Below are 23714 nucleotides of genomic sequence, written 5' to 3' on the forward strand. Positions count from 1 at the left end.
GAGAAGAGAAATTAAAACTTGAAACTTCTATTCCTAGGAAGTTGGAAGATGGTTGGGAGCCCATCATTAAAATGAAGGTCAATGATTTTGATTGTAATGCTTTATGTGATCTTGGTGCAAGTATTTCTGTTATGCCTAAGAAACTCTATGATATGCTTGACTTGCCACCATTGAAAAATTGTTATTTGGATGTTAATCTTGCTGATAATTCTATAAAGAAACCTTTGGGGAAGATTGATAATGTTCACATTACGGTTAACAATAACCTTGTCCCTGTTGATTTTGTTGTCTTGGATATTGAATGCAATGCATCTTGTCCTATTATTTTGGGAAGACCTTTTCTTCGAACTGTTGGTTCTATTATTGATATGAAAGAAGGGAATATTAAGTATCAATTCCCTCTTAAGAAAGGTATGGAACACTTCCCTAGAAAAAGAATGAAGTTGCCTTTTGATTCTATTATTAGAACAAATTATGATGTGATGCTTCATCTCTTGATAATACTTGATTTACACTTTCTGCGCCTAGCTGAAAGGCGTTAAAGAAAATCGCTTATGGGAGACAACCCATTATTTTACTTCTGCAATTTTTGTTTCATATTTGTGTCTTGGAAGTTGTTACTACTGTAGCAACCTCTTCTTATCTTTATTTTATTGCATTGTTGTGCCAAGTAAAGTCCTTGATAGTAAGGTTGATACTAGATTTGGATTTCTGCGCAGAAACAGATTTCTTTCTATCACGAATTTGAGTAGATCTCTCTATAGGTAACTCAGAAAAATCTGCGAAAAATCATGAGTAATCCTCAGATATGTATGCAACTTTCATTAAATCTGAGCTTCTTCATCTGAGCATGTTAAGTGCCTCTAAAAAATTCGTATTTACGGACTGTTCTGTTTTGACAGATTCTGCCTTTTATTTCACATTGCCTCTTTTACTGTGTTGAGTGGATTTCTTTGCTCCATTAACTTTCAGTAGCTTTGGGTAATGTCCAGAAGTGTTAGGAATGATTGTGTTACCTCTGAACATGTGAATTTTTGATTATGCACTAACCCTCTAATAAGATTGTTTTGAGTTTGGTGTGGAGGAAGTTTTCAAGGGTCAAGAGAGGAGGATGATACAATATGATCAAGAAGAGTGAAAAGTCTAAGCTTGGGGATGCCCCCGTGGTTCATCCCTGCATATTTCAAGAAGACTCAAGCATCTAAGCTTGGGGATGCCCAAGGCATCCCCTTCTTCATCGACAACTTATCAGGTCACCTCTAGTGAAACTATATTTTTATTCTGTCACATCTTATGTGCTTTACTTGGAGCGTCTGTATGTTTTTTTTTATTTTTGTTTGAATAAATTCGGATCCTAGCATTCCTTGTGTGGGAGAAAGACACGCTCCGCTTGTTCATATGAACACTGGTGTTCTTAGCTTTACTTTTAATGTTCATGGCGAAGGTTGAAAACCGCTTCGTTCATTGCTATTTGGTTGGAAACAGAAAAAATGCTTCATGTGGTAATTGGTATATGGTCTTGAATAATTTGATACTTGGCAATTGTTTCGAGCTCTCAAATAGATCATGTTTAAGCTCTTGCATCATGTAGTTTGAACCTATTAGTGGAGAATTACTGTAGAGCTTGTTGAAATTTGGTTTGCATGATTGGTCTCTCTAAAGTCTAGATATTTTCTGGTAAAAGTGTTTGAACAACAAGGAAGACAGTGTAGAGTCTTATAATGCTTGCAATATGTTCTTATGTAAGTTTTGCTGTACCGGTTCATACTTGTGTTTGCTTCAAACAACCTTGCTAGCCAAAGCCTTGTACTGAGAGGGAATGCTTCTCGTGCATCCAAAACCTTGAGCCAAAACCTATGCCATTTGTGTCCACCATACCCACCTACTATGTGGTATTTCTCTGCCATTCCAAAGTAAATTGCTTCCATGCTACCTTTAAAACTTCATTCCTTGTCTTTGCAATACATAGCTCATAGGAAAGTAGCCTAAAAAACTATTGTGGTAAAGAATATGTAGCTTATGTATCTTATTTCTTATAAGTTGCTTGTTGAGCGGTAACCATGTTTCTGGGGATGCCATCAACTGTTACACTTTTGTTGAATATCATGTGAGTTGCTATGCATGCTCGTCTTGTCAGAAGTAAGGGTGATTTATCATGATTAAATGGTTTGAGTATGCATATTGTTAGAGAAGAACATTGGGCCGCTAAACAAAGCCATGTATCATGGTGGAAGTTTCAGTTTGGACATTAATCCTCAATATCTTATGAGAATATTACCTGTTATTGAATGCTTATGCATTAAAGAGGAGTCCATTATCTGTTTTCTATGTTGTCCCGGTATGGATGTCCTCGAGTTGAGATCTATCAAAAACGAGAAATCAAATGCGATCTATCTCCTTGGACCTTTGTACAGGCGGCATAGAGGTACCCCTTTGTGACACTTGGTTGAAACATATGTAATGCAATGATAATCCATGGAAATCCAAGCTAATTAGGACAAGGTGCGAGCACTATTGGTATTCGATGCATGAGGCTTGCAACTTATAGGATGTTTTATGCATAACACATATGAATTATTACTACCATTGACAAAATTGTTTCCATGTTTTCAAAATAAAAAGCTCTAGCAGAAAGAGTAATCCCTGCTTCCCTCTGCGAAGGGCCTTTCTTTTACTTTATGTTGAGTCAGTTTACCTACTTCTTTCTATCTTAGAAGCAAACACTTGTGTCAACTGTGTGCATTGATTCCTACATACTTGCTTATTTGCATTCATCATATTACTTTGTGTTGACAATTATCCACGAGATATACATGTTGAAGTTGAAAGCAACTGCTGAAACTTATATCTTCCTTTGTATCGCTTCAAAACCTTCTATTAAGAATTTATTGCTTTATGAGTTAACTCCTATGCAAGTCTTATTGATGCTTGTCTTGAAAGTACTATTCATGAGAATTCTTTGCTATATGATTCAGTGTTTAGTCATTATCTTTACCATTGCTTCGAATCACTTCAATCATCTCATATGCTTTACAATAGTATTGATCTAGATTATGATAGTAGCATGTCACTTCATAAATTATCCTTGTTATCGTTTACCTACTCGAGGGCGAGTAGGAACTAAGCTTGGGGATGCTTGATACGTCTCAAACGTATCTATAATTTCTTATGTTCCATGCTAGTTTTATGACAATACTCACATGTTTTATATAGACTTCATATAATTATTATGCATTTTCCGGCACTAACCTATTAACAAGATGCCGAAGCACCAGTTCCTATTTTCTGCTGTTTTTGGTTTCAGAAATCCTACACAGGAAATATTCTCGGAATTGGACGAAACAAAAGCCCAGGGTCCTATTTTCCACGGAGCCTTCCAGAAGTCCGAAGAGGAAATGAAGAAGAGCCGAGGTGGCCCCACACCACCTGGCGGCGCGGCCAGGAAGGGGGGCGCGCCGCCCTAGGGTGTGGGCCCCTCGAGCCTCTCCTGAATCTGCCTCTTCGCCTATTTATTCTCTCCGTCGCGAAAACCCTATGACCGAGAGACACGATACGAGAAAAGTTCCGGAGACGCCGCCGCCGCCAATCCCATCTCGGGGGATTCAGGAGATCGCCTCCGGCACCCTGCCGGAGAGGGGAATCATCACCTGGAGGACTCTACATCACCATGATCGCCTCCGGAATGATGTGTGAGTAGTTCATCCTTGGACTATGGGTCCATAGCAGTAGCTAGATGGTTGTCTTCTCCTCTTGTGCTATGATGTTTAGATCTTGTGAGCTGCCTATCATGATCAAGATCATCTATTTGTAATGCTACATGTTGTGTTTGTTGGGATCCGATGAATATGGAATACTATGTCAAGTTGATTATTGATCTATCATATATGTGTTGTTTATGATCTTGCATGCTCTCCGTTGCTAGTAGAGGCTCTGGCCAAGTTGATACTTGTGACTCCAAGAGGGGGTATTTATGCTCGATAGTGGGTTCATGCCTCTATTGAATCTGGGACAGTGACAGAAAGTTCTAAGGTTATGGATGTGCTGTTGCCACTAGGGATAAAAAACAATGCTTTGTCTAAGGATATTTGTATTGTTTACATTACGCACGGTACTTAATGCAATTGTCTGTTGTTTGTAACTTGATACTGGAAGGGGTCCGGATGCTAACCCGAAGGTGGACTTTTTAGGCATAGATGCATGCTGGATAGCGGTCTATGTTATTTTTCGTAATGCCCTAAGTAAATCCCATATTAATCATCATGATATGTATGTGCACTGTTATGCCTTCTCTATTTGTCAATTGCCCAACTGTAATTTGTTCACCCAACATGCTATTTATCTTATTGGAGAGACACCACTAGTGAACTGTGGACCCCGGTCCATTCTTTTACATTTGAATACAATCTACTGCAATCAATGTTCTCTACTGTTCTTTGCAAACAAACATCATTCTCTGCACCATATGTTTAATCCTTTGTTTACAGCAAGCCGGTGAGATTGACAGCCTCACTGTTAAGTTGGGGCAAAGTATTTTGATTGTGTTGTGCAGGTTCTACGTTGGCGCCAGAATCCCTGGTGTTGCGCCGCACTACACTCCTTCACCAACAACCTTCACGTGGCCTTCATCTCCTACTGGTTCGATAACCTTGGTTTCTTACTGAGGGAAAATTTGCTGCTGTACGCATCACACCTTCCTCTTGGGGTTCCCAACGGACGTGTGCTCTACGCGTCATCATTCGTCACCTCACCGCTGCTCGCACTCGCCGAGGGGCCGCCCCCGGTGACTGGCCCAACTGAGCTGGCGGTCACGACCGTCGCCTTGCTCACGACGGCGGGCTCCTCCCGCGACGAGGCTAGGCCCGCGGGGTCGGCGGCCGCTTTCTTCAGCTCGGTGGCCTTTTTCACCTCGGCAGCCTGTAACATCCCAAGTGAGCTACCATCTTTACCTTACCATGTTTTGTGCATCATCTTTGCATTCATGCATCTCATACATGTCACCTTTGGTTTTTATCAAATTGCATTTAGTTTTATGTGCCACCTTTTATTTTGCCTTGTTGGGTTTTCTTCCTCTCTCTTGTTCTCTCTACATCACTTGTGATGTTCCAAGCAAGGCCAAACCATCACCATATCTTGATCTATTTTTTCATATAGATCATGCCAAAACTTCTTACTTGGGTTTAATATTAAAGCCCTCCTAAATCTCCTCTTATTTTACAATTGTTTTTTATATATGAAACAAATAATTTTGGGAACACCTATAACTTGCTTTGTTTGAATTATAGTTGCAGGCTTGAAAATGTTTGAAACTCTATCTCATCTATGTCCAAATTCAAAATAGTTTAAATATGTTTTATTTCAAAACAGGAACTAAACAAACTAAGAAGAAAGTGCTAACAGAATCCTATCCTAAGCTGAAACTAACCCAGCCCAAGCCAAACCTGAGCGTGAGTGCTAGCCTCCTCCTGTCGCTGTCCTTCGTGAGGTGAAGCACGAGGGGAGCCTGGGCATCTCCCTCCTACACTTTTCCCCTTGCCCTTTTCAATCCAGCAACCCTAGCCCTCTCTCTCTCTCTTGCCGCCGCCGTCGCCCCATCTTCTGTCCCCTCCTCCACAAGGGCTTCAGAGAGGAACACCCAGGAAGAATTCAGAACCTTCAGTCACCGAGTTCGCCGGAGAAAGATCCACGCAGCGCCGCCGTTCCTCACCGTCGTCCGCTGTACTGAGTGCGGGGATGGAGCCCCCGTGGCCTAGTCTTCCTCCTCGCTGAGTTCACGGAGCCGGCGCAGCTCCAGGACACGTCTTCTTCGACCTCGTCTTCTTCCCGGAGCCAGCGCGTCTTCTTCCTCTTCCCGACGACTCCGCCGTCCACGAGCTCGAGCGCATCGCCATCTTCGTCCTGGGTGAGAACCGCTTCGCCTCCACCATCTCCCTGTCCGTTCTGTCGCAATAATCTTCTGCTCTGTCCAGGAGCGAGCGCGTGGTCGCCATGTTCGATGTCCAGACATGTGGGTGATCCTGTGAGTTCAGTTTGTCAGTTTCGTCAGTTCAATGGCCGTCGTGTGATCTGCTCAAAAACAATTCCATCTTTTACATATCATAATTTGAGCACCCTCCCAGTGGCAGGCATGCCAGATCTGATCCATCACTTCCGGATACCAAATCCCAGTAGAAGCAAACGCCAGTTTATTTTTGCATGTTCTGTTCGTCTTACAGTTTCAGAATTCTGGCATCCATGTTACTGCCGTTCAAGTTCAAGACTTGCCCTTTTGCAATCACGTCTATAACAAGCCCTTTTGGCTGTTGTGTTGCACGCCTAACTGGGAGGCCAGTGATCAATTCCTGGTGCCCTTGGTATAAACTATTTTGTTCTTTTGGAAATGTTGATCTCTGTCCAGTAACACCTCTATTCAGTTCTTCTGTCAGTTAACGTCACTTATAACAGTAACTGGAGATGTCTGTGTCTTGCTTCAAAAACTTGAACCACACCGATGGGTTAGTTCCTTTTTGCCAGGAGGTTCAGGGATCAAATTTTTGTAGCCTCTGATTTAAAATAAAACCCTTTTCTGCCTTATGTTTTGTAATTCGGATTATCAAAATGCGCATAATCATTGAAACTTGGAAATTCCATATCTCAACTTCTACAATTCCAAATGCATCAAAATTTATGTCTATTTGTATCAGAAAAATATGAGAAATCCAAATATTAAATTGTCATGCATCATATACCATTCTATGTCCCGGCCAAATGAAAATTACTAATCATATTAAATGTTATGTGAGGGTTTACTCTTATATCTTGCTATTTAGATGCCCCACTTAATTTTGCCAAGCATGAACCCCTTGCATATCACATGCCATGCATCATATTGTGCATTGCACTTCCTGTATTGATTTGCGCAATTTATTTCTTTGTATGTGATTTGCTTCTTCGCGATAGACGCCGGTACCGAGGAGTGCCACGAGGAGTTTGCGTGCTACCCCGAGGAGGATATCGCTTGTGCCTCTACCGCTGATCCTGCAGGCGAGCCCTCCCTCCTTCACCTATTTTACATTTCAGCTCTTGCTATCTATTCCTACCCTTATATTGCGATTCTTTCGAGTCACGTATTCTATTCCACTTGTTTACCATAATGAGCCGTGTTTCCCTTCCATTACCTATCAGTTGTTGTTTGATGTTTGATAAGCCTTGCGAGTCGTAGGCGTGCTTAGGGTCTTGTTGTTTATCTCGATATGTTATCGAGATATGTTGGGGTTGTTACATGTCTTATCTATGGATAATGCTGGTGAGCTTAATCATGAATTCATGATACTTGTTGCAACTAAAAATTGAGGTGGGATGTCGCGACCCCGGAGGTCGGGGCTAGACAAACCCAGATATCACATCTGGCATAAGCCTAACCTAGATCTCTAGGGCCTACAGGGTGAGAATCGGTAACACAACAGTGACTCTACGACTGAAAGCAATTATATTACAACTCTTAGCAGAGTTAAGATCCAAATTTATTACACGCAGAGGTCACTGACCACAATTCAACAAGCAACGGAAAGCAAATTATGTTATCTAGATAACAAGACTGCAAAGGGCCTAAGAGGCCATAACATAAGGCGACGTCCCAGCCCATAAGTCTCAGGCTGCCGCCTGAGGAACTCCGAACTACTCGTCGACGTCGAGGTAGAAGCCACCATCAGAAGGATTTCCTCTGAAACAAAGCATGCAAGGCTGAGTACAGGGACTCAGCAAGACTTAGTACAACCTGTTAGCAAAGCGGGTACGCGAGGCTTTATGTGGAGCTTATTTTGCGAAAAGCCAGTTTTCCTTTGTAAACAGGAGGGAGCAAAAGCTCGTCTATTCAGACCATTTTCAAAGGGATAAGAGAGCAATATCAATTCCAGCTCTAAGATCATCATGTTGATCCACCGAATCTTCATCATCACCTGAACCTATCACCTAGGATCACCCCCTCGACACCCTGAGAAGGGATCCTTATTCACACATTGACATCAAGTTTTACGATTAGGTTCAAGTTGTCTATGATCACAGAATCCATCACCAAGTCGTCCATAACCGTGGACACGGCTTTTTGAAAAGATTTACCCTGCAGGGGTGTACAACTTTACCCACACGCGCCGACCAACTCTTAATGCCACTATAGATTAACACACTTCCTTGGTGTGCTGGCAGAGGGTGGTCGACCAAAACCTTTCCCTTACTTCGCCTATTCCATGAGTCAAACTAACTGGGGATCTCCGTCATCGTAGGTAGCCATTCTCCGAGTCGGTCCCGGTCATTGTGTGCAGGGGATCCAGTTCAATGCCTCCAGCATCCTTCACCCTAGCCACGCCCTGTATGATGCACTTTGAAAACCTTTTCCACCTTTCCCCCATGCGTATGGCAAATGGAACTCGCAAACTAATTGACTCATGGGTAAGCTAGGTAAGTTAGGGCCAAGGGGTTCCCATGGGCCCCGTGTGGTTGTACGCTCAGTCTTGGTTCCGAAGGCGAGAACTCAGGTCCTAGTATCGGCGAGAACGAGTCAAATCACCACATCCCCATGTGGCGGCCCATCCAAGCCTTTAGCATGTTTATTAACATCATCACTGATCTTACCACGTCATCCTGTCAAACTAGGTTCATTCGTAGCTCTGATTCATCAACCGGATGGATCAGACTTCAACAGCTAAGCATAGCTAAGCATAACACATATACGGCTCTAGCGATGCGAACAAGCTCACACCTAGTTTTGCTAGGAGCGGTGGATCAGTAACTCTGGGCTACAAGGATGGAATTATGCACACATAGGATATCTACAACTGCCGATGAAACATATTTGAAGCGGATGCAATATGTAAGAACCAGAAGTAAAGTATTTCGAACCCATATATGAACCAGGTTAGGGCTTGCCTTGTCCCTCGTTGTTCTGATGCTGCTCTTCGATGGCGTTGATCTCAGGCTCGCGTTCGGTCCCTATCGAGAAGAACCAAATACCGGAAAGGAAGAGCACAATCAAGACAAGGTACAATGCAATGCACATACAATATGATGACATGTCATATTAAAGGGGTTCGGTTAAACCCTAGGTGCATCGACTGAAAAAGAGGGGTTCGGCATCGACTCCGGCACGTGAGAGGGGTCGATTTAGGGTTTCTACTAGGGCTCATAATTAATTGGTTCAAGCATGTATGAAACATGGATAAACAATTAGGAAATGTTTTTCTGATCATTTTGATATATTATTTTATATTTTTCTGATTTAAAATGAATTACTTATGAATTTCCAAAGTTTAATTCATTTTAAAACAATTTCTGAAAATTAAATAAAAATAATAAAAGTTGGACCCACATGTCATAATTTTATTATTTTCTAAACATTTATGAAATTATTAAAATTCTGACCAGGGGACTCACATGTCATTATTTTTCTATTTACAGAAATTACATAAATGAATATAAGAAAATACAGAAAAATAGGAAAATTGATTAATGATGTCACGCTGACGTCATGCTGACATCAGCGGCGCCATTGCTCACTGGGAGCTCGGGTGCTGCTGCAATCCGGCGATTCGAGCCGAAATCGCAGTCGCGCGTAGGGGGGAAATGGGAGGGGCGACGCGGCGAACCATTTGGTCGTGGCACCGCCGGCTATTAGCCGCCGGAGCATCGCCGGCGACGAGCGCGAGCGGCGGCCGGGACAGGTGCCACGGTGCCGCGGCGCTACAGGGCGAGAGAGGGCGAGCCGAGGGGACGAGGAGGAGCAGCAGCTCACCGCGGATCTCGTGGAGGGGTCGGCGACTGCCGGGGAACCTCGCCGGCGGCGAATCGACGGCGAGCGGGCCGGCAGTAGGTCGGCTAGGGTTAGGGTTTTGGGGCGCAGGAGAGCGCGGGGAAGGGGGAAATGCGGGGCTAGGGTTCCGGAGGCGCGGCGGCGAGCTTCTTATAGGCCGCCGGGGGCGGCGGAGGTCATCGTGGCCGGCCAGGCCATCGGGCGGCCGGCGTGCTGCCAGGCAACAGCTTCGGTCGGTGGGGACGACGACCATTTTGCAAAAACCCCCTCGTGGGAAAGAACTGGGCTGAGGTGGGTTGTCTGGGCTGAGTTGGGCCGTTCGGCCAGGGAGAGAAGAGAGAGAGGAAGGGGCCGAGCCCAGGGGAGAAGAGAGAAGGTGTTTCTCCCTCTATTTTTTTATTTCTGTTTTCAAAACCCAATTTCAAATATGTTTTGAATTTGGTTTGAACTCAAAAAAATTTGAGAGGATATTAAACACACATGGCCTTATTGAATAACAACAATTCCATGTGGCCTAATTTTCAAAACTTGAGAGAATTTGAGTGAGAAAGAAATAGAGAGGTATTTGCATAATTGAAAATTGAGATGCAAACTTTACTCAAATGCAAGCTACATGCATGAGATGCACATGAACACTCATTTATTTATGATAACAAGGTTGGGATGTTACATGGGATAACTATTAATGCAGAGGCATCGGTGGACGACACCTTTGTCAACCACTTGTGTCCCCTAAGACCCCGAGTTCTTGTTATCTGTTCCGAGACTGAGCGCTCTACCCGTACGTGGGGGAGTGGGACCCCCATCACCTACTACCTTACCTCGAGTCTGTTTAGCGGGAGCCACAACCTTGGTTTTATTTGCTCATATGCACGATATGCACGTTTTACTTCCTGTTGCCTTCGGGTGTTTATTTCTGTATTGTACTCATATCGCGGATAGACTTATCTTGTGCCTGGTTGTTAGTGCCCGCCTGGACTATGTCGCAAACCTCTGGGTCCGTATCGGAGTACGGCCGAACTTCGTCACGGGTAGCTTAGTTGGGTGGCTCCCAATAAACTTGCTTGTAGCTTTGGGAATGGTCTTGTCGTGAGCCTCTGGTTTTGACACCGGGGTCGAGCGTGCGTATGGTTACATTTGGGCAACCCCTGCAGGGTGTACATCTTATCGATAAGCCGTGTCCGCGGTTATGGACGACTTGGAATTGTATGGCTTGATCATAGAACAACTTACACCTTATACTTGTTGCTAATAATTTGCTAATAACTTGCGTAGTAATATAGCATTACTACAACCAATATCTATAAAATTTGTCAACCGTTGAGTGCCTTTTACATTGCCTCTTCGCCTTGTTGAAGGGGATATGTGTATTTGGCTGGGTTATGCTTGTAGTAGTATATAGTTGGATCCTTGTATGCGCTCTCTTACCTTCTATAAATAGACGGAAGTTGTAGCGTGTCTCTATAAGTATTAGTACAAGTTTTGCTGCCGCTAAACCCACCATATAGCCCGGCGAGCATAGCCTAGTTCTAGTCTCACTGAGTACACGTGCTTTGGTACTCACGCTCTGCTTTCTATCTATCTTTCGGCAACCGTTGGCCCGACTTGCAGGTACGTTCCCTTGCGAGTATCTGACAGGAGGATACTACGTGGAGTACGATGATGAGGATGTTTTCGGTCCGCAGTGAGAGTTCCTTAGCAGCGACCTGAGATCCGTGGATATGGGCATCGTCTGATTTATGTTATTGGCATCTTATGCCTATTTGCATCTTGTCTGTACTCAGACTCTATATTCGCTTCCGCATGATGTATGATGTATTGTTGGGATATGTATCCTATGAGTGTCATTTGCTATCTTGCTCATTAGAGCGTTGCTATATAAACTTATTTCCATCTTTTGTGTCATAGACGTTATTGTTGTGATACTATATGTTGTATTTCACCCTTATACCCTATGCACCGTGCGTGTTTGTTTGAAGTGCACAGGAAGGTGAAGCACTCAGGCTTGGGACTAACCGTGAGCCTATGAGGTCGGTATTGTGTATGGGCGTGTCGAGCTTTGCTTGGCCTACCCATAAGCTTGGGAATGTGAGGCGACCTCACGGTCCCTTGTACTGACCTCATACACAAAAACTCCTCATACCTACGCGCTCTTATGTTCCCTACTCCTGGGGCTTACAGACTTGGTATCAGAGCCTTAACTGCCTATAGGAGCCCTTGCAGCGGACGAAGTTGTGTCTAGAACTGATATTTTTGTAGCTATTCAGAAAAATATTCGTGAGAGTAGGAACTCATTCATTTTACTTCTTACCCCACCCACCCACCCTCTGGTAAGGAAGTGTAACGGCTTTGTTCTATCCTTACCTTGTTTCATCTAGGATATCACGTGTTTTGGGTCCGTAGTACCATAGGTGTTTGTTTCAAAGTTTTAAAATGTTGCCTCTAAATCTACTGGTTACAAGATCTATGAAGGTTGTTGAAAAATCTTTCTATCGCTTGTTAGCATGATCGTGCTAACTTGTTGTTTGTTGTTCAAGTTTCTTTCCTTTGGAATTGTTTGATCAACTATCTTCTTTTGGCATAACTTGGACAGTGTTAGCACATACCATGTTTTGTTAAACTCTGCATAGCTATATATATCACTATCTTGCGAGATTTGTGAAGTATTATTGATGCTATCGTTCTAATCGTCGTATGTTATGGCTACCACTTGTGTACTTGATTTCTCTTGTACCTTGATGATATCTATGTCATGCTCATGCTATTCTGTTGCAATTCAAAAGTTTCTTTAGTGCACTCATGTTGGATTTTCATATCCTTCCGTGTACTAATCAAATTCTTCTTCATCAACAGGATGGCGCGCCCTCCTCCCCCACCACCACCTCCTCCACCTGAGATGGGCCAGGCAATGCTCCAGATGACTCAGTTGCTTGCACAGATGCAGCAGCATCAACATAATGTCGATCAAGCATATCGTCAGGGCAATGGTCGAGTGATGATACGGGACTTCTTGCAGCTAAACCCTCGCACTTTTGATGCTACTCCTCATCCTTTGGATGCGGATGATTGGGTACACGATGTGAATCGCATGCTCAACACAGCTGGAGTGGCCCCCGAAGATAAGGTGAAGTATGCAACACACTTGCTGAAAGGAGGGTCTGCAGCTTGGTGGGATCAGTATCAGGAGATGAGAGATGGTGCTGATGTCAGTAGGGACCAGCTTGTGGAGGCTTTTCGGAGTCATCACATCTCAGATGGGATTATGGAGCGCATGAAAGAAAAGTTCTGTCAGCTTGTTCAGGGCAACAATGATGTGACCACCTATAGCTCACAGTTCACAGATCTGGCTCGCTATGCTGGTGATGAGGCGTCAACTGATGCAAAGAAGCAGAAGAGATTCCGCGGTGGCCTCAAACCTTCTCTCAGATATGCTTTGACTCATGTGCCGGCCAAGACTTTCGATGAGCTAGTGAACAATGCAGTCAAGGAAGAGACAGGAAGACTTGCGTTCGAGGAATCGCGCAAGCATTCTCGAGATGTTGGTGGCCCTTCTGCACCGACACCGAAGAGGAGGTTGTGGGTCCCTTTTTCCACAGCTCCAGGAGCTTACCACATGCCAGCAGGGTATGCTCCCCACCCACCAGCTTTCCGTCCGCCAGCTCCTAGTCCATCTTTCAGAGTCTCTCAGCCTCGGTATCACGTGCTATAAGTGTGGGCAAGCTGGACACATCTCCACCTTCTGCACTCAGAAGCTGCCACCACCACCACCTCGCTCTACTTCGACACACGCGATGGTGCGTGCTCCTGCTCCGACTCGTGGCTTCTACTCCAACAACAGGCCGGGTCCCAAGGCCATCCGAGTGAACAATATCAACGTTGAGCAAGCTCAACACTCTGAGGACGTCGTTCTTGGTACTTTACTTGTGAACTCATCTTCTGCATCAGTTTTGTTTGATACTGGAGCTTCACTTTCATTTGTGTCACAAAAGTTCTTCCAGAAGCAGTTGTTGCCTATGGATTCTTTGCCTCAAAGTTTCAAAGTTGTTTCCCCTGGAGGACAGATGATCGCATCTAAGATAAGCCATGGTAACCAAATTTAAATTGGAAACCATTGGTTCCTTGCCTCTCTCATCGAGCTGAAATCTTCAGGCATTGATGTCATCCTTGGTATGGATTGGTTGAAAATCAACAAGGCTATCATTGATTGTGCTAATCACACAGTCACTCTTCCAAATCCAACCGGCCACATAGTCTATCCACCGACTCAGTCTCCATCTGTTCAGTTATACTCCTTGAATGGCAATCATCTACCGGAGCTTGAACTTGTGCCAGTTGTCTGTGACTTCCCAGATGTCTTCCCAGAAGAGCTCCTAGGTATGCCACCTGACAGGGCAGTCGAGTTTGTCATCGAGCTTGAACCTGGAACGGCTCCTATCTCCAAGCGTCCTTACAAGATGGGCCCAAATGAGTTGCTTGAACTCAAGAAGCAGTTGGATGAATTGGAGAAGCTTGGATTCATTCAGCCCAGCACTTCTGCTTGGGGTTGTCCCACCATCTTTGTCAAGAAAAAGGATAAAACTGATCGGTTGGTGGTTGATTACCGCCCTCTCAATGAGAAGACCATCAAGAACACATATCCTCTTCCTCAAATAAATGATCTCTTCGATCAACTTGCGGGTGCCGTTGTTTTCTCTAAGTTGGACTTGAGAAGCGGCTACCATCAAATCAAAATCCGCAAGGAGGATGTTTCAAAGACAGCTTTCAAGACTCGCTATGGTCTCTATGAGTACACTGTCATGTCCTTTGGTCTCACCAATGCTCCAGCAACTTTCTCTCGCCTTATGAACTCGGTCTTCCATGAGTACCTTGATAAGTTTGTGGTGGTCTATCTTGATGATATCCTTGTCTACTCCAAGTCTAATGAAGAGCATGAAGAGCACCTTCGTCTCATTCTAACGAAGCTTCGTGAACACCGCCTTTATGCCAAGTTCTCCAAGTGTGAATTTTGGCTTCCTCAAGTTGTCTACCTTGGCCATGTGATTTCTGCAAAAGGCATTGCTGTCAATCCTGAAACTGTCAAGTCCATTGTTGAATGGCTCCCTCCAAAGAATGTCAAGCAAGTGAGAAGCTTCCTCGGTTTGGCTAGCTATTGCCGCCGCTTTGTTGAGAACTTCTCTAAGATTGCTAAGCCTATGACTGATCTCCTCAAGAAAGATAAGAAGTTTCTTTGGTCTCCAGAATGCCAAGAAAGCTTTGAACTCCTCAAGAAGAAGCTCACCACGGCGCCAGTTCTTGTTCCTCCTGACACTTCTAAGCCTTTTCAGATCTTTTGTGATGCTTTGCTTCAAGGACTTGGTGCCATCCTTATGCAAGAGCGTCAAGTCGTTTCTTATGCCTCTCGTCAGTTGCGCACTCATGAGCTCAACTATCCTACACATGATCTCGAGCTTGCAGTAGTGATTCATGCTTTGAAGCAATGGAAACACTACTTGTTGGGTAGGAAATGTGAGATCTTCACCGACCACAAGAGCCTCAAATACATCTTCACCCAACCCAACTTGAACCTTCGTCAAACAAGATGGCTTGAGAAAATCAAGGACTTTGATTTGACTATCTCCTACACTCCTGGCAAAGCAAATGTGATGGCTGATGCGCTGAGTCGCAAGTCATATTGCAATAATCTCATGGTGGATGAAATTCCATCGTCTCTTCTTGAAGATTTCCAGAAGTTGAATCTCCAAGTGGTTCCTCAAGGCTATCTTGCGAACCTTGTTATCGCCTCCACTCTTGAGGAAAGGATCCGTCAAGCACAGTTGTTAGATGATGAGATCCAGAAAACTAAGGCCAACATGCAAGAGCCTAAGTACAGTTCCTTCTCCCTTGATGATCGAGGCACTCTCTTCTTTCAAGGCCGCCTCGTTGTTCCCAATGATCCAAGCTTGAAAGAGTTGATTCTCAAAGAAGCCCATGAAACTCCTCTCTCTATCCACCCTAGAAGCACAAAGATGTATCATGATATCAAGACCACATTCTGGTGGACTGGTATGAAGCAGCAAATAGCAAGCTATGTCTCAGAGTGTGACACATGTTGCCGAGTCAAGGCTATGCATCAAAAGCCTTCGGGTATGCTTCAACCTTTGAAGGTTCCTGAATGGAAATGGGACAAAGTCGAGATGGATTTCATCACTGGCTTTCCAAAATCTCGCAAAGGCAATAATGCAATCTTTGTTGTGATCGACCGCCTCTCCAAGGTTGCTCACTTCCTTCCTGTCAAAGAGTCGATAGTTATACACCAACAGAATCGTCTCTCTTCACGGTGTTCCTTTGGAAATAAGCTCAGATCGTGGAAGCATCTTCACTTCCAAGTTTTGGGAAAGCTTTCAGCAAGCTATGGGAACTAAGTTGCTCTTCAGCACAGCTTATCACCCTCAGACTAGTGGTCAAGTCGAAAGAGTGAATCAAATCCTTGAGGATATGCTTCGTGCATGTGTGATATCTTTTGGTATGAAGTGGGAGGATTGTCTTCCTTTTGCTGAGTTCTCATACAACAACAGCTATCAAGCCAGCTTGGGCATGGCACCCTTTGAAGTTCAGTATGGTCGGAAGTGTAGAACACCTCTGAACTGGTCTGGACCTGGGGAAAGAAAATTCTTTGGTCCTGACATTGTACAAGAGGCTGAAGAACAAGTTCGAGTGATTCAAGAGAACTTGAAGATAGCTCAATCCCGGCAGAAAAGCTATTATGATAGCAAGCACCGTGACATGGTATACAAGCCTGATGATTTGGCTTACCTTCGTGTGACTCCGATGAGGGGAACACATCGCTTTGGTATCAAAGGCAAGCTTGCGCCTAGATACATCGGTCCCTTCAAGGTTCTTGGCAAGCGTGGTCAAGTGTCCTATCAGTTGGAGCTTCCACCCAACCTCTCCTTGGTGCACGATGTTTTTCATGTCTCCCAGCTCAAGAAGTGTCTCAAAGATCCCGGCCGTGCAGTGGATCACGAGACAATCGATCTCCGTGAAGATCTATCTTATCAGGAGCATCCGATTCGCATCCTTGATGAAGCTGAGAGAAAGACCAGAAACAAATCTGTCAAGTTCTACAAAGTTCAATGGTCAAACCACTCCGATAAAGAGGCAACTTGGGAACGCGAAGATCTTCTTAGATCCGAGTATCCCGCTCTTTTCACATCTCCTTAGGAATCTCGGGGCGCGATTCCTTCTAGGGGGGCGAGTTGTAACATCCCAAGTGAGCTACCATCTTTACCTTACCATGTTTTGTGCATCATCTTTGCATTCATGCATCTCATACATGTCACCTTTGGTTTTTATCAAATTGCATTTAGTTTTATGTGCCACCTTTTATTTTTGCTTGTTGGGTTTTCTTCCTCTCTCTTGTTCTCTCTACATCACTTGTGATGTTCCAAGCAAGGCCAAACCATCACCATATCTTGATCTATTTTTTCATATAGATCATGCCAAAACTTCTTACTTGGGTTTAATATTAAAGCCCTTCTAAATCTCCTCTTATTTTACAATTGTTTTTTTATATATGAAACAAATAATTTTGGGAACACCTATAACTTGCTTTGTTTGAATTATAGTTGCAGGCTTGAAAATGTTTGAAACTCTATCTCATCTATGTCCAAATTCAAAATAGTTTAAATATGTTTTATTTCAAAACAGGAACTAAACAAACTAAGAAGAAAGTGCTAACAGAATCCTATCCTAAGCTGAAACTAACCCAGCCCAAGCCAAACCTGAGCGTGAGTGCTAGCCTCCTCCTGTCGCTGTCCTTCGTGAGGTGGAGCACGAGGGGAGCCTGGGCATCTCCCTCCTACACTTTTCCCCTTGCCCTTTTCAATCCAGCAACCCTAGCCCTCTCTCTCTTGCTGCCGCCGTCGCCCCATCTTCTGTCCCCTCCTCCACAAGGGCTTCAGAGAGGAACACCCAGGAAGAATTCAGAACCTTCAGTCACCGAGTTCGCCGGAGAAAGATCCACGCAGCGCCGCCGTTCCTCGCCGTCGTCCGCTGTACTGAGCGCGGGGATGGAGCCCCCGTGGCCTGGTCTTCCTCCTCGCTGAGTTCACGGAGCCGGCGCAGCTCCAGGACACGTCTTCTTCGACCTCGTCTTCTTCCTGGAGCCAGCGCGTCTTCTTCCTCTTCCCGACGACTCCGCCGTCCACGAGCTCGAGCGCATCGCCATCTTCGTCCTGGGTGAGAACCGCTTCGCCTCCACCATCTCCCTGTCCGTTCTGTCGCAGTAATCTTCTGCTCTGTCCAGGAGCGAGCGCGTGGTCGCCATGTTCGATGTCCAGACATGTGCGTGATCCTGTGAGTTCAGTTTGTCAGTTTCGTCAGTTCAATGGCCGTCGTGTGATCTGCTCAAAAACAATTCCATCTTTTACATATCATAATTTGAGCACCATCCCAGTGGCAGGCATGCCAGATCTGATCCATCACTTCAGGATACCAAATCCCAGTAGAAGCAAACGCCAGTTTATTTTTGCATGTTATGTTCGTCTTACAGTTTCAGAATTCTGGCATCCATGTTACTGCCGTTCAAGTTCAAGACTTGCCCTTTTGCAATCACGTCTATAACAAGCCCTTTTGGCTGGTGTGTTGCACGCCTAACTGGGAGGCCAGTGATCAATTCCTGGTGCCCTTGGTATAAACTATTTTGTTCTTTTGGAAATGTTGATCTCTGTCCAGTAACACCTCTATTCAGTTCTTCTGTCAGTTAACGTCACTTATAACAGTAACTGGAGATGTCTGTGTCTTGCTTCAAAAACTTGAACCACACCGATGGGTTAGTTCCTTTTTGCCAGGAGGTTCAGGGATCAAATTCCTGTAGCCTCTGATTTAAAATAAAACCCTTTTCTGCCTTATGTTTTGTAATTCGGATTATCAAAATGCGCATAATCATTGAAACTTGGAAATTCCATATCTCAACTTCTACAATTCCAAATGCATCAAAATTTATGTCTATTTGTATCAGAAAAATATGAGAAATCCAAATATTAAATTGTCATGCATCATATACCATTCTAGGTCCCGGCAAAATGAAAATTACTAATCAGATTAAATGTTATGTGAGGGTTTACTCTTATATCTTGCTATTTAGATGCCCCACTTAATTTTGCCAAGCATGAACCCCTTGCATATCACATGCCATGCATCATATTGCGCATTGCACTTCCTGTATTGATTTGCGCACTTTATTTCTTTGTATGTGATTTGCTTCTTCGCGATAGACGCCGGTACCGAGGAGTGCCACGAGGAGTTTGCGTGCTACCCCGAGGAGGATATCGCTTGTGCCTCTACCGCTGATCCTGCAGGCGAGCCCTCCCTCCTTCACCTATTTTACATTTCAGCTCTTGCTATCTATTCCTACCCTTATATTGCGATTCTTTCGAGTCACGTATCCTATTCCACTTGTTTACCATAATGAGCCGTGTTTCCCTTCCATTACCTATCAATTGTTGTTTGATGTTTGATAAGCCTTGCGGGTCGTAGGCGTGCTTAGGTCTTGTTGTTTATCTCGATATGTTGGGGTTGTTACATGTCTTATCTATGGATAATGCTGGTGAGCTTAATCATGAATTCATGATACTTGTTGCAACTAAAAATTGAGGTGGGATAACTATTAATGCAGAGGCATCGGTGGACGACACCTTTGTCAACCACTTGTGTCCCCTAGGACCCCGAGTTGTTATCTGTTCCGAGACTGAGCGCTCTACCCGTACGTGGGGGAGTGGGACCCCCATCACCTACTACCTTACCTCGAGTCTGTTTAGCGGGAGCCACAACCTTGGTTTTATTTGCTCATATGCACGATATGCACGTTTTACTTCATGTTGCCTTCGGGTGTTTATTTCTGTATTGTACTCATATCGCGGATAGACTTATCTTGTGCCTGGTTGTTAGTGTCCGCCTGGACTATGTCGCAAACCTCTGGGTCCGTATCGGAGTACGGTCGAACTTCGTCACGGGTAGCTTAGTTGGGTGGCTCCCAATAAACTTGCTTGTAGCTTTGGGAATGGTCTTGTCGTGAGCCTCTGGTTTTGACACCAGGGTCGAGCGTGCGTATGGTTACATTTGGGCAACCCCTGCAGGGTGTACATCTTATCGATAAGCCGTGTCCGCGGTTATGGACGACTTGGAATTGTATGGCTTGATCATAGAACAACTTACACCTTATACTTGTTGCTAATAATTTGCTAATAACTTGCGTAGTAATATAGCATTACTACAACCAATATCTATAAAATTTGTCAACCGCTGAGTGCCTTTTACATTGCCTATTCGCCTTGTTGAAGGGGATATGTGTATTTGGCTGGGTTATGCTTGTAGTAGTATATAGTTGGATCATTGTATGCGCTCTCTTACCTTCTCTAAATAGACGGAAGTTGTAGCGTGTCTCTATAAGTATTAGTACAAGTTTTGCTGCCGCTAAACCCACCATATAGCCCGGCGAGCATAGCCTAGTTCTAGTCTCGCTGAGTACACGTGCTTTGGTACTCACGCTCTGCTTTCTATCTATCTTTCGGCAACCGTTGGCCCGACTTGCAGGTACGTTTCCTTGCGAGTATCCGACAGGAGGATAGTACGTGGAGTACGATGATGAGGATGTTTCCGGTCCGCAGTGAGAGTTCCTTAGCAGCGACCTGAGATCCGTGGATATGGGCATCGTCTGATTTATGTTATTGGCATCTTATGCCTATTTGCATCTTGTCTGTACTCAGACTCTATATTCGCTTCCGCATGATGTATGATGTATTGTTGGGATATGTATCCTATGAGTGTCATTTGCTATCTTGCTCATTAGAGTGTTGCTATATAAACTTATTTCCATCTTTTGTGTCATAGATGTTATTGTTGTGATACTATATGCTGTATTTCACCCTTGTACCCTGTGCACCGTGCGTGTTTGTTTGAAGTGCACAGGAAGGTGAAGCACTCAGGCTTGGGACTAACCGTGAGCCTATGAGGTCGGTATTGTGTATGGGCGTGTCGAGCTTTGCTTGGCCTACCCATAAGCTTGGGAATGCGAGGCGACCTCACGGTCCCTTGTAGTGACCTCATACACAAAAACTCCTCATACCTGCGCACTCTTACGTTCCCTACTCCTGGGGCTTACACAGCCTTCTTCGCCTCGGCCGCCCTTGTAGCCGCCGCTCCACCAGCCGGAGCGGGCTTCGCCAGAACCTTCTTCTTAGACCTGCAAAGGATCAACGTGAACTCCTCGCCAACCCAGCAAACGGTGAAACAAGACAAGGCGAGGCATGCTTACTTCACTGTCGAGATCGCCTTCACGCCCGGGCCGACTCGGGCCCCGGCCTCGAGGGCGTCCTTGATGGGGCGCCGAAGCTCAGTGGCGCCCTCGAGGATGGTCTGACGCAACCGCTTGGACCGTGGCTCGTCAGCCCCCTTCATGGGCCCCTTTCCTTCCGGAGGCGTGGTCGTCTCCTCTCCTTCGTCGTCCTCCGGGGCGCCCTCCCCTGGTGCGCCCTGCGACGAGGAGGTCGCCCCCCTCTTCGCAGCGCGAGGAAGTCGGACGAAGTCCCTCGCATCGGAGTCCGATTCGGTGCGCTCCCCTTCGTCTTCGACTTCATCTTCTTCGCCGTCGGTCATCTTTGGAGGCTCTTTTCCCGCGAGCGCCGCGAGCGGGGGAAGATGGTCAGAAATCTTCTGCCACCGCTACGCCTGGGTCGAGAAAGCACGTCAGTGGACGCGTAATCCCAGTCGACCATATGTAATTACTAAAAAATATGAATTGATACCTGAGGCGCCGGCTTGTCCTCGGAGAAGGGCTGCATCCCGTCGTCGAAGGAGGTGAAGGTGGCCGTAGTGACCTTGGCGAGCGCCTTCCGGTACTCGGCCTCGTCCCACTTGGTCACCGTCAAACGCGTGCAGTCGTTCTGCCCCCGGTACTCACACATGAAGTGGCTGCGGCAGCGCAGAGGAATCAGGCGGCGGCCGAGCCAACAGTTTTACATGTTGGCGACCGTCAATCCGTCATCCTTCAGCGCCTGGATCGCCAGGCGCATCTCCCTCACCACTTCCTCCTGGTCGCGCGGCAACGACCGCACGTTGAGGCGCCGGGGGACGCTCGGCTCGGCCGTGTACTAGGGAATGCGAACCTCCCCCGGAGGAGTGTACTCCTGGGCGTAGAACCAGAACCGGCGCCATTGCGACTGCGCCTTCTTGGGGAGCGCCATGTCAATGAAGCTCTCCCCGGACTTTACTTGGAAGGTGATCCCGCCATTCGGGAAGAGCGATTGGTCGCTCTTGCTGGCTCTGGTCGCCCGCCCATGGAAGATCGACACCCACAATGGGAAATAGGGTGGGCAGCCCAGGTAGCACTCGCACAGCGCCATGAACAGCGCGATTTGCTGGATGCTGTGCGGCCCGAGGTAGGAGATCTTGATGTTGTAGAAGGCCAGGAGTTGCCGGAGGAAGTCGGAGGTGGGGAGTGCGAAGCCGCGGTCGAGGAAGCTTAGGAAGATCACGAATTCTTCGGGCCTTGGGAGCGACTCCACCTCGTTCGCCACCGGAACCCTCCACCGCTCCTACTTGAACTCGGGAATAATCCTTGCGGCGAGATTTGCCCCAACCCTTTGCCGCCATGGATGTGTTTGAAGCTCGAAATGGAGAGAGGATGAGAGAAGGAGAAAGAGGAATGTGGAGGAATGAGGAGCCCTAATTCCCGGAGCGGCCCTTTGTACCGTCGCACTCGCCGAAATAAGGGATGAGATCCACCCTTTGCGTTTGCTCCGAAACCGCCGCCCCGCAATCAATTGCCAGGATTTGCGCCAGATTAGGCCAGGTAACAGTTAAACTAGCTGTTTGCGGTCATGTCAAGCCCAACGGTCAACTGCATGCAAATGGCTCGCGCCTCGGTCAACGTGAAATCTAGCTGTTGGTTCCTCCACCTGTCATACGCCGACTGGCAAACGATGACTAGCCAACGCCGACTGTCATACGCCGACTAGCCAACTAACCTTTGGCGACTGGAGACTGGAGCTTAGCCGGTTACTTCGTTTCTGAGAGCCCGATGGCGACTCACATTGATCCATCATCGCACCTCTTCAAGACTCGCCTCGAATCTACGCCTCATCACCACCGCGCTCGGGGACTACTGATGGGGATATGCCCATAGGGGGATGGGTCGCCAGTCCCACTCGCCATGAAGGAGGAGGCCCAAGTGGGCTGCCAGTCGCCCATGCGACTGGGCCCCGTAGCAACTGGATGAGGAGTTTACTTGTGAGAGGGGTGGAAAATCCCGGATTAGTAGCAACTGATATGATTCAGAGTTATCTTCATGTAACCCTAGATCGGGGGTGGCTATATAAACCCCTGAGCTAAACCCTAGACGACACTTGATTCGAGATCCAATCTCCCCCTTGTAAGCTCTTGGCGTAGCCGCCGACTCAGCCCCCCATTGTAATTCTCCACTGAGTAATAGATCTAGCAGGACGTAGGCCTTTTACTCTCCGGAGGGGCACCTGGGTAAAACCTTGCGTCCTGTGCACCTCGATCCGCAGATGGCAATGTTCCCTTGCCCCCGAATCAACAAAGTGATGCCCCCTGTAGCACGTGCCGTGGTCATATCCACGACATTACCTTAAACAAACATTTGAGAACCAAGCTTTGGATTCCCAGATAGGAAACTACCACCACAATTAGTAGTAAAGTCCATAAGCACAAGAAGATGTCCTAATCCAAGGATCTTTGAAGAGCAAGACAATAAGCTTAGAGTGTTGGAATAAATCATAGAATTGAAGAAAGTATCTACTATTTAGCATCAGACATTACAAGAATTTGGACAAGTGATATATCCAATTATATCTAATGAGATTACCATGGAGTTTGAAAGAGATCTTGATATGTTCAAGTCATTTTCCCATTTCGAAATGTGAAAGCATTCGAA

General features: G+C 45.8%; 1 protein-coding gene across 1 annotated transcript; it reads left to right on the forward strand.

Annotated features, from left to right (window-relative positions):
* Positions 1-5495: 5495 nt before the first annotated feature.
* Positions 5496-19119, forward strand: LOC139836063 (uncharacterized). The gene is made up of 4 exons (XM_071826263.1): positions 5496-5899; positions 6937-7020; positions 12635-13693; positions 19036-19119. Exon 3 carries the CDS (start codon positions 12636-12638, stop codon positions 13488-13490), a length of 855 nt encoding a protein of 284 aa, XP_071682364.1. The 5' UTR covers positions 5496-5899; positions 6937-7020; position 12635; the 3' UTR covers positions 13491-13693; positions 19036-19119.
* Positions 19120-23714: the final 4595 nt, after the last annotated feature.

The sequence above is a fragment of the Lolium perenne genome, chromosome 2 (genome assembly GCF_019359855.2).
Source record: "Lolium perenne isolate Kyuss_39 chromosome 2, Kyuss_2.0, whole genome shotgun sequence".
NCBI lineage: Eukaryota > Viridiplantae > Streptophyta > Magnoliopsida > Poales > Poaceae > Lolium > Lolium perenne.